Here is a 12,468-nt window from a genome sequence, read left to right on the forward strand (position 1 = left end):
AAATAATACATCTTGAGGGTGTTATGTAGAACACTAAAGATGTGTATAAATATCAACAATTTTATTACACCTCAACAGCATATATGATTGGTCACATCACATTAAAATTCAACTTTTGTTTGTCTCTCGCTCCTCGAGTTTCTACGGTCATATTTTCTTGTATGGGACCCCCAAAGAAAAATGGCTAATTATGGAGTATCGCCCCAGAGTTCAGAAAGACTAAAGCAGACGACACTATCAGTGCACAAGCCAAAATACTTATTTGATATAGGTTTCGTATAACATATGATATAGCTTTGAAAACATGGTTCCGGTTCCCCTCATTGTGGAATTAATTCTACTGCATGTTCATACCATTTATACCAACGTACTTTTAGATTTAACACATTTTCAGAATCTAATCCGCTTAATTCGAGAAAGTCCTCAGTTGTCACGAAGGGAATCAGCCTGGATTATCTGAATACCGTACATCACGACCGGCAGTGGAGTTCACAACATTGCTGCTAAATTTCATTCCTATTACGGAGTATGACGCGACTGGAGAAGCAGGTTCCTATCATAACGGGTCTTCATCGCGAACAAATTATACACTTAGAAGTACATTGCACCGATGGCATTATTGAACAGAGCCCGTACAAGCACATTTAATTTGATATTTATGCGGCCAAGCCGTCTCTATACTACAGCAGGGAGTGCACGTGCATGACAGGTTCACCACTACATCACGTTGCTACGTGACACTGTGCATATACAGAATACGGATAAGCTGTGGACAATGACGTCAAGGCTGACAAACAAGGTAATCAAATACTTAAATTAATAATAACCGCGGTAGAGACCAAAAAATAACTTCGATGCCATAATAAAAATTGCGTCATCAAGTATTAAAACCCTCGTTTTAATGTATGACGATAATGTTACATTAACAATAACATATTCCAGGTAAATAATCAATACAAAGTAATCAACTAGAATTCTAGCCATTGTTTATAGTGACAGTCGCGTTTCCTCTGAACATCCCGTGAGATATTGTTGTTCAGTCGACATGACGGAGGACGAGATAACCGAGTTTTATATAAAACACATGTCTTTGTTACAGAGAATAAGATCTCAAAGAAACCGTCAACAACGAAATTACCTTATCGATAAATTACAAACTATAAAAGGATGAAATAAATCATCAGAAGTACATCCCGAAACTTTAATTTATAAACAGAGCAGCTTGATGAAGTTCGATAAATGGATTTCTTAGACAGAGGCAAGGCCTTGTAAACTTTTGTTAAAGCTTAACATGAATTTTATAGACTGGTGCCAGGTCATGTAGCAGATTCAGATCATTTGAAACCTGACATAACGACAGAAAAACACGCACAATATCAAATTACTAAATGATAATTAAAACTTGTTTTAGGACAAATATTTCAAACCATTAAAACTGGATATGCGGCTATTAACGGTATTGGTGGCATACTGGACATTCGTATGGTGTTTGTAAAACCAATACAACACAAACGTTATGTTTGCAGATTCATACAGAAACAGGAATCACCTTCAAACATAAATCGTAACCGGAGTGAACGTCTATTTGCACTCTAATATAGAAGGGGAACGATACATTCAAAATATTAAATGAAATAAAGAATCAAAAACAAAAATGAGTTATCCAAGATGACGAAACAAAATAAATCTTTGATATCATGTATAAAATTGCATCCTCGATATCCAGGGGTTTCGCCCACTTTTGCTCTCTGCACCCCTGGAATATGTCATAGCAAAATTGAAGGCTCGGTGTGTACCACCTTGTTAATGAGACAAGACGGCTAGTTCGATCCTTTGATGTACATCAAAGGAACCTCACAGCTATCTTCGTGCCTTCAATTTTGCTATGACATATTCCAGGGGTGCAGAGAGCGAAAGTGAACAAAACCCCTGGATATCGAGGATGATAAAACCGAGGCTTGTTGAAAGGTCTACCAACTAAGCTGATGAGCTCCGTGTGAGAGTTATCGTATTAAACCTCCCCTGACACGCAGAACACTGTTGATGATTATATTTTGTTTATTTCATCTTCTATCGTTTTTCTTAACAGTCCTGCAATGTATGGTTTTCTTTTCAGAAATGATTTATGAACGCTACATCCTCGATACTCCAGGGGATTGCGCTCACTTTCGCTCTCGTTTGGTCTATTCCAAAATATATCAGTCTCAATAGCCACTTTTAATATTCAAGTTGACGTTTGTCTATTTCCTTTTTTGTTTGTTTGCTGTAATTTTTGAAACATGCATCTTTCATTTATTGGCCCTTGTGAACTCTTCTTTGTTGATAGACATGTTATAGTAATAAAAGCAGATTAAAATAAAGAGTCGTTTGTATTAACAAGCACCTAAACCGCATGAATCTTGAAAAAGAAAACTTTTCCATTTTTGGTAAAATCGATTATATACAATACTTTTAACTGAGGATGTCGCCGAGAATTAGCGAAAGTTAGCGTAATCCCTGGAGTATCGAGGATGTGAAAGCTATAGTCCTGCCGGAAAAGCAGTGTCCAATACTTCGTAAAGGGGGCACGCCGTGTAGAGAAGTCGCACTTTTTATATAATGATAATTTTGTCAATTTTGTTGATTAAGTTGCCCCGAGAGGATCTTCCTATTCCCATAGCATGTTTGTTAGACACTACATTTTATAAAAAGATGAGTGGATTATCCTCGTGAACATTTATCGGAACACCTCATAATCTAATAATCTTCAAAAGTTTATATAACTATTGTTAATGCAGTTTCAGACGAGACAAAGAACCCTGAACAAAAGGGCTTGGTATTTTTATGGTCCCAATTTTATACACGAGTTACCCGTTACTTCCGGTTATAAGATAAGTCAATATCACCAAACTACCTATTCGCTTACCAGCTTTTCGTTTTCGTCCTCAATGTCTTGGCGGGCCGCAATACAATTCCGCGTGTCCACGAATGTCTTCCTCTGGGCACGCTGAGTGACGTTATGGATGAAGATGCCCGCCACATTAACACAAAGAAACAGAATTCCATTGGCCACCAACTGGAAATATAAACACCGTTCATATATGCAACTTTTTATAATTCCTTTAACAGCAATATGACATATACTCACATATCGGACGCAGTAAACAATATACATCCGATACAATACGATACTTGTATTATTCGTGAATCGGCTAGACAATAAGCTTTGGATAAACTCTAACCACAGTTTGAGCCATTTTAGGTACGTTTCAAAATGTTAACACTGATATGTGCCAATAGGCCCAGCGTCAGGGACAACCTAATCTCGCATCAGACCTAATATGGTCTTAAAATAAGTTTACAAACTTTGTTTAATTTGGAGCAGCGCTACGAAGTATCCAGTGTCAGTGTCAAATTCAGTATTTAATGTTTGCATGAGAAAGAAACCAGGGGCAGTGTGAGATGAAGTCGCCATTGTTCTTTAAACATACACATTTGTTACATGGTCAGAAATGAATGAACGTTTTAAAACCAAATTCAAACTTAAATTTAGAACTTAACCTGTGTGTTTCTATGATAACTCATACTCATGTCACTGATTTTACTTAATTACACTTATGGAATGTTATTTTCAGCGATTAATAAATAATCAACAGTCATCACAAGCCATCCTTCATACCATTAAACTTGCAAATATGAACTTTATCTTTTTTACAAAAGTTAAGAAACCAAGTATTTCTTCTTATATTAATCACTCTTATTGGCCCAGATTTAGCGCGAGGTTGTAGGGGGGGAGGGGGCGTTATTAATATGTGCAATACCCATAGAAAACCCCACGTGGTTGGGCAGGTGACACTGTATCTTTCCTCTTTNGGGGGGGAAATTGAATTGCGAATTTTATTCTTTTGTTTTGTCTTTTTCATAAAACAAAAAAAAAAGCAAAAAAATATATAATATTGCTTAGTCCGAGAAACGTGTAAAGCACGACTGGTTTAATTCAGCTTGCTATACATAACGGTTCATCTTGGGTATTTAACAAAACCGGTATTATTTCGCTGTCATTTTCTTCCTTGAGCTGCAATTCCTCAAACTAGTTTCTGCCTATATCAGTGAAACTCGGGCGCATTACCGTCATAAAAAATTGACAACTTCATTGAGAAATCGTCAAAACGCTATAACATGGAAAGGTAGATAAGAAAATACACATCTATGGAATTTCAACACAACAGTGGCAGCGGGGATGGCGACAACAAGAACAACAATGACTTATTGCAGAGAAACAGCACCATTGGTTCTTCAGTAACTGAATTAACATTCAACATTCATTATATTCGCGATTATATGGAGATATTATTGAGCATGATAAATAGCACAAAAAAGAGCGGGCGTATGTATAAATCATAAGAGGCGAACAAAACAGCGATGTGTAAATCAGACACCGAGTTTTGTTCCTCCTTTTATGGCGTTAACGATCGTTTTCTATCAACATTGTTGAAAAGTCAATGTTACACCAAGGTTAGGGTAAATATGTCCTGGGAATTCAAACTGACGTCGCATCGATTTAATACGGAATCCTTACTACACAAAATATAATTCACAGTGACATATTAGTTACAATGAATGTCATGGCAGTTTTAACTATTTGCGTTGTTATTCGAATGCCTGTTGTGTGATTGTCTGCACCTATTGGCGTAGATAAGGAGTGTACCGCTAGAAGTGCGGTCTTATCTCGTCTTCATCGAACACCAACAGCAATATGTCTAAAATACAACGTATTTCCGTAAAATGAATTAAGGAATCTATATCAAACTGCGCTATATCCTGGCTTATTCTTCGGCGCTATTATAGCTCCTACCCTGTTCGGAAGGTCCGAAGGTACGCGGAGTATCAGCTGACGGCGACAGCTCATTACCGGCGGCAGCTCAGAAGCAGTGAATGTGTGTTGTTTCCTGTTATCGGGTCCTACACCATTTGCAGATGTAGAAAATCAGGGAATCAAATCTCCATTAAGACGTCACTACCGATTCACAGCAGGGGGATAACAACCTCTTTGGGGTTGCTAACTCCATTCCAGTCGCCCGCCATTAGGGATTGTGGCAACTTCATTTGATCAATGTCCCGTCCAAATACAACTTATCAACTTCATTTCCAGCTGGAATTATCCCAAGTCCATTTCCATTACAATATCAACTCGAGTTTTATTAGACGGGTTTATAAATAGCAGATGGTTTTTGAAATAAAAAATGCATATAGATATATTTAGAACGTTGTTTCTCTGATCTGATAACATTTTATGAATGAAGATGGGGCCTACCAGTAAGTGCTTCTTGACAGAGCGCGTGTGGGAAACAATTGATGTTATATAACGCATTACTGTAGTTATTCTGTCCAATATGTTTGTAACAAAGGGCTATTGTTAGGATAACATTGGAGAAGTGCTCCCATCAGTCCGTCATTAGTCGCTTCCTTTTGCATTGTTTGATAAATGGGTTTCATGACATTTTACATAAGGGCCTGGTTGTTTCCTTACCCTAGAAGTCGTGTTTAGATAGGAAGAATAGTGCTCCTCTTAAGTGTTAACGAGTGTCTATTTGTATATGCTATTTAAGGAGCAACAAGCTTTGTATTACCGGAAATGCATGCATGTAAATCTTATTACGTTAAAAGCCAAACAGACAAAGGAATGGTATTACCACAACATCAGAATTAGATTACAAAGTCGATACAATAATTAGCCCTCAGGGCCTGAGGCAACACCGAAACAAACGTGAGAAACACCGGGAATCTCGAAAAGAGCCCGCCTAAACAAGGCGTTCCGGAGGAGTAAGCGTTTCCGTACCACATGTGCCACCAGTCAACATGTCTCCCGTCAAATCTATCAATGTTTACGTGTAATCCACGCTATAGGATAAAGTTAACAAGTCTGTAATCGTTATAAACGCTTTAATCTCTTTGTTATGCGTCATTCAAGTGTTGATGACTGTAAAATATCTAGGCTTAGTTTGAGGAGTCCCCAGTGGAAAACCCTGACGAACTTGTTTTCGAAAAAAAACCCAGTAAGCATGGTTGAAATTAGTTTTACATTCATAATTGGTACTCGATGCAATGTAATACACAATAAAGCAATATTTTGACGATTTCATGTTTGTCTGAGTTTTCCTGTCTCTGAAACGTCTAAGTGCATATTGCAGTGGAATATCCTAAAAGGGAAACAAAGGTATTTCGATTTTACATTACCTTAATTAGTTTCAGTTACTTAACCGTTTAGCTGATATGTTGACGGAGAAGCCGTAGCTATGGTTTTACTTTATCTTTGAGCTGATATTTTTATGGAGAAACCACATGACACTTAACTTTACATTAAAGCTGTGTTTTACGGGAAAACCATATTTTCTGTTTCCTTTATCTCATACGGTTTTTTTTATCACTGTTCACATATGAAAATTGTTTTAGTATTTAATACCAAGAAAAAGTTGGGTGTGCCACCAAATCTAACTAATTTATAACAAAGGAACGTTCAACGTATGCTATCTATCTGAATGAATTCTCCATTGTTCTGGCACCAATAACCAAACCTACAGAAGTAATGCTTTAGATACTCATTACCAGCGTGCACGAGGCTGGGATGCTTTATCTCATTACCCTAACAACGTTTATACTAGCTACAGACAAGTCTTTTATTCTATTACCTGCTTTCGGCTGCAATGCTGATGAAAGTCATTCTGGAAATAACGCATAAGCAAATTACCGACAACCAACCTGTAGCTACGAGTATTGTAGATGAGAGTTTGTATAGATACAGCCATCAATCACGTATGTATACAACATGAAATGAGACCTGGTCTCTCAGAGAATAATTAAACTTGAAATTGAAAAAGGTCAGCCAATTAAAACTCTGTTGCAGAATCAAAGAACCCGACCATAATACACAGTAAGTCTTCTTATAGGAGTTAAATTACTTTCTGGAATAAAAGGTACTTCTAACACTAGAACTATCAGCTGGAGTTAACGCCATTGGAAAGGAAGCACTTCCGGTTAGTAGAACTATTAACCGGAATCAAGGATTAGGAGGGGAGGCACCTCGTACCAATATGGGATGGCCTTATTTGAAAGTTTAAACAAACAACTTACGTATTATTACGCATGCATTTTATAAAGAGGAAGTCTTTAACAGGACGACAATTTTGCTTGTGTTATCGGGGAATTTATCCCCTTGTTCGTAAAATTTGCACGAAAAAACTACAACTCGGAATTGATTACTGGTTATAGTGATGAGTCAGAAACAGTCATACAATGCATCACATCGACTAAAGCCTGGTCATGTCATCCTCTGTTACTAAAGTAACATCAAAGGAGAACGCAAATATTTCTTTGGTGTCAGAATATAGTGCTACATTCAAACCAAACAGAATAAATAGCACAGGACTACATCAAAGTGCGATGTTACTATAAATAAAAAAAAGTCTTGTTAGTTTCATCTCGTTTCCGGAATGATTTTCCAGGCAGGTACAAATGATGCCATGGTGTGACTTCACTGTGATATGCCGTATATGTAGCCTCTAGGTTATTGTTGCGTAACATACAAAATTTGCTTGTGATCACACATTAGTGAATATTAAAAATAATGTGTGCGAACCCAGTGGCTATGGGTGTTTCCGTCTCACCAAGAACTCTACGTGCTTAACCCTGAACACAGCGGATGGTGTCTCTCATTCTAAATGTCTGCTTAAACCCGATCGCTATACATGGAGTCTATACGACCTAGATTCCCCGCTCTAAATATGTGTTCACAAGTTTATTTTTGTTCCGAACTGAAATAAAGAACGTCTGGAAAATGTATCTGCCGGAAGAGGTTAAGTGTGGGTGAAATATGACTTTTAATCATTTAATAAGTAGAACATTATCCTCCCAAGGTCACGGGGCAAGTGTGTTATGTTTCTCAATCATCAGCAATGCACGTGCGCGCATTTATCAATCTGTAATGCTGTCTGGTATCCTGTAGGTATGTATATAGAGAAAGGATCTCTATCCGCGAACAAACCATCAAAGGGCTCGAGTCTGCCATATCTCTGTATCATATTGCTGATTGTGAAGGTTTTCTTATTGTGATATATGGCAGATAAAAGCAGGCAAAAGAAGTATGTCTACTTTCGGTTTATATTGACCTATATACATCGTCTATGTCAGTCACGTCCCGCATGCCTCCAAAAGAAAAAGATCCTCGTAAAACGACTGTGTGAGTGTAAACAGAAAAATGGCTAACACATAAATCCGGGATATGTGGATTTAGGTCAACTTATTGAAAGCATCATCATAAAATGTTAACCGACTCCACAGACTCCCGCTTTATGAGCGGCTGTCACGATAATCACTGATACACTTGTCTACATTACACAACATATATTAACATCAATTAACAAATATAATCGTCCACAGCATCAATCAACTCACGTATTAGTTCAGGTCAATCTATCATAATGTTATAGAAATCAGGGCCTCATTAGATCGTGACGTCAATTTTAAACTTGACGGAAATTCCCGAATGGTTTTCAATAGCCGTTTGTCGCCTACCAGAAAAGGTCACCAAAGACAACTCGGCTATATTTCGGTAAAAACCGTTGTTCAATAACTTGATATTTACGATGCACGGAAAAGACACCACCAAGATAAAGTAACATATTATGATAGAGGTTTTATGTTAAAAACGTTGATACAATAGTTGAAATGCATATTGTGAACATCAGAGACAATGTTTGTAAGTAGTTGGGTTTCATATAGTTTTACATGTTTGGTGCGCAAGCATTTACTTCATTTGATGATTTCAATGAACAGTGCATAAACAATGCTTGTCAATGAACAGTGCATTGCGATGTTTGTCAATGAACAGTGCAATACTATGTTTGTCAATGAACAGTCAGTGCATGAACAATGTTTGTCAACGAACAGTGCATAACAATGCTTGTCATTTAACAGTGCATTACTATGTTCGTCAACGAACCGTCGGTGCATGAACAATGTTTGTCAATGAACAGTGCATTGCGATGTTTGTTAATGAACAGTGCATTACTATGTTCGTCAACGAACAGTGCATTGCGATGTTTGTCAATGAACAATGCATTACGATGTTTGTCAATGAACAGTGCATTACGATGTTCGTCAATGAACAGTGTATTACGATGTTTGTCAATGAACAGTGCAATACTATGTTTGTCAATGAACAGTCAGTGCATGAACAATGTTTGTCAACGAACAGTGCATAACAATGCTTGTCATTTAACAGTGCATTACTATGTTCGTCAACGAACCGTCGGTGCATGAACAATGTTTGTCAATGAACAGTGCATTGCGATGTTTGTCAATGAACAGTGCATTACTATGTTCGTCAACGAACAGTGCACTGCGATGTTTGTCAATGAACAATGTATTACGATGTTTGTCAATGAACAGTGTATTACGGTTTTTTTTCAATGAACAGTGTTTTACAATATTTGTCAACGAACAATGCATTACGATGTTTTTCAATGAACAGTGCATTACGATGTTCGTCAATGAACAGTGTATTACGATTTTTGTCAATGAACAATGAATTACAATGTTTGACAATGTTATGAATGTGTGACAATGTGTGATAATCAAAATAAATTAACTGATGAGCCGTTTAAAGTACATTACAGTTGACAGTGTTACGATATTTGAAGCGTAACAAGGAACAGATATACGGTTTGATATTTACTTTATTAGTTGTCATTTCCAGCGCACAATAATTATGTTACAAGAAGAATGGTAAGTCCACCAACATTAGTCTCCTTCCTCGTCTGATTACACAATTTATGGCTGGTGTTTATAAAACACGCGTTTTTTCCAGCAGGATTTTAATGCACACGGGATAAAAGCTGTATTAGGAACAGACATTGGCTTTGTATAACACACTATATATTTTCTATACCATGAGCTTACTCCCTGCAACTGTATCTTACTATAAATCTTATCGGTTTTGTTCAATCAAAGATCGCCGGATTTAGACCAAACGAATGAGTTTCTTGTGACCTATCTCTCCATGCTTAGCCTGCTTTATTTAACAGTCATTGTCTTCCTGAGCGGTCGCTACATCATTAATCCAGTCTCAGCAGGGTTTGGGTAGGAATAGTCAGTCTCAGCAGGGTTTGGGTAGGAATAGTCAGTCTCAGCAGGGTTTGGGTAGGAATAGTAACGTTCAAGTATGCCCTGCACACATCTTAATGTTTAAAAGTGGGCTGCGCGAGATGACTTGGTTACCAATAGCAGACGTCAACATGTTTTCGCTTCTCGTCTTCCCTGATCGATGGAGGCTGTTTATAAGCCCGAATTTCTATGAAGTCTTTTCTTTGATTTATTACCAAATAATATTGTTCTCTCAATTTGGGTTTTTTAAACGTCATTTCCGTTTTCGGGTTACGCAATGAGGACCAAGTCTAATCGAATCCTGCTTTCGAAGTGCAGACTTGACAACCCATACAGATTAATTAACTATTTCTGTCCTGCATGCAGAGCGAGGAGCGCATACATCAAGCTAGGAGGTAGTATCATACATTTATCAACGATGCCCGGAATCTAATTGAACTTCCAAAAATACCACACAACAACGGAAGTATAGAAAGAAAGTGCAGAATGAATGTGACAGGATACAATAACAGTAATTAGAATATGCCCAGGTTTATATGATTACTGAACGGAAGAATAGTGCTTCATTTTCATCTCACCCGCGACAAAAGCATTAATTTACGCGTTTATACGCTTAATATATAAGTTTCAAATAAGACTAAATAACCATTCTAGGTACTAAAATGGATGAGACAGGTCAGAATTCATTTTAACTGTAAATTAATTTCTAAATTAAGAGAAGCGTTTTCTGACAGGAATAAAGCAAACCGAACATTAATTCCGTTATTTCGTAATGCAGAGTTATCTGCTCTTGTGAGCAGGTATTGATTGTTACGTCATCAGTTTGTGTGAGAAAATTACGTCGTTTTCTCAAAAATGTATGACGTTACTCTCACAAACAAATGACGTAACAATCAATAACTGCTCACAAGAGCAGATAACTCTGCAATACGAAAAGACGGAATAACTTTTATAATGTCAAAATCCTACTATCGGCTTATAAACTAGAACATGTATGCGAATTGGAAGTCTCCGATAATATTTTATCAGAGATAACAAGGTTTACAATCAACATTAAACTACGAACTGTTTCTTTCATGTTTATTTTGTAGTTCGATCCATTTCATTATATTGCATGTTTAATTGGATGTAAAAAACAGTTAACGTTGAGCAATTGCAATAATGCATGGGAAAAAAAGACAACAGTGTCGTTCAATGTAACCATCACGATTGACGATCGTGTCTGAAGTATTGCACGCGGGCTGATTTGTTCCAGTTTTCCCAATGGTGACTACAATAGTATGCTTGTATAGCAGAAAACCTCACGAATGCACGTCTATTTTCTGCAGACAGAGGAATACACCAAGGAGCCTCAACATCTCGTTCATCATCATGACATATAAAGGGTCGAGATGTGTTTATTGTGTCCTAACCTCGGAATACGGCTACATCAAAGACAGCCTGTTGAGAGGTATAACAGGACGCCGTTATGGAGAGATGAATTATGGGATACACATCCTCCATAGGATAGTACACTCCCAACAGTAACTGGTCAGCAATGCTTATCAGATTGTTAAAGTTCGAAATGCATGGCACGGAAATCACGGATCACTTTCAGCAATAATCAATAAGCATGGTCAATTAATTGAAATGCATCTAAACTAATAATGACGGCATTTGTTTTGCGATAACCGTCCTGAAATATAAATAGTCAGTATAGCCGTTCATAATATAATGATGTGCTCGACGCCTGGTAAACTGCACATCGCAGTTTCATCATACTCAGTTTAAAACGTAAACTCCAGTGTCCGTTTATTTAATTACGATGTCTGTCGGCAAAACGATCCGCGCGCTATACCTCTACTTCCTGTCCTTATCGCGGTGCGTTCGATTGATGGCTCGTTTTCTACAGATCATGTCAGTACTGAAACGGCTTCAAACCAACTCTTATCAAATGACGAAGAAAAAAGTTCCTTAACCAAATTCGCACGGTTTCTATGTTGAAGATAAATTGGAAATGTAATGATAAAAATAGCATCAACATCTGATCATGATAACAAGATTTCAGTGCGTTTCCGCAAACTCTGGAGAACTCCATACAAATGCACCTTGGTGCTGTGCAGTAGCATCCGACAGTTTATCACATTTCATCTCGAGACTCCCACTTACTTCAGTACCGATATATCGACACAGACATCTTACATTTCGAACATTCCACATATTGCTGACATTTAAGACTTAATAAAATTAATATGGTGTGTAAATCTTGCTTTAAAGAGAACCAGGAGCAGAAGTTTGCCTAACAGAGCTACTGTGATAGTATTCAGACAAAGGACAGATTCATTAACA

At 37.5% G+C, this 12,468-nt stretch overlaps 1 protein-coding gene across 3 annotated transcripts in view; it reads right to left on the minus strand.

Annotated features, from left to right (window-relative positions):
* Positions 1-12,468, minus strand: part of LOC110465124 (Ca(2+)/calmodulin-responsive adenylate cyclase-like) — a 72,482-nt gene that overhangs the window by 22,058 nt on the left and 37,956 nt on the right. For all 3 annotated transcript variants that reach the window (XM_021520727.1, XM_021520724.1, XM_021520726.1), the window contains exon 3: positions 2,906-3,055. In XM_021520727.1, the coding sequence (XP_021376402.1) occupies positions 2,906-3,055 (150 nt within the window). The remainder of the gene's footprint in view (positions 1-2,905; positions 3,056-12,468) is intronic.

This window comes from Mizuhopecten yessoensis, unplaced genomic scaffold (genome assembly GCF_002113885.1).
Source record: "Mizuhopecten yessoensis strain PY_sf001 unplaced genomic scaffold, ASM211388v2 scaffold11057, whole genome shotgun sequence".
Taxonomy (NCBI): Eukaryota; Metazoa; Mollusca; class Bivalvia; order Pectinida; family Pectinidae; genus Mizuhopecten; species Mizuhopecten yessoensis.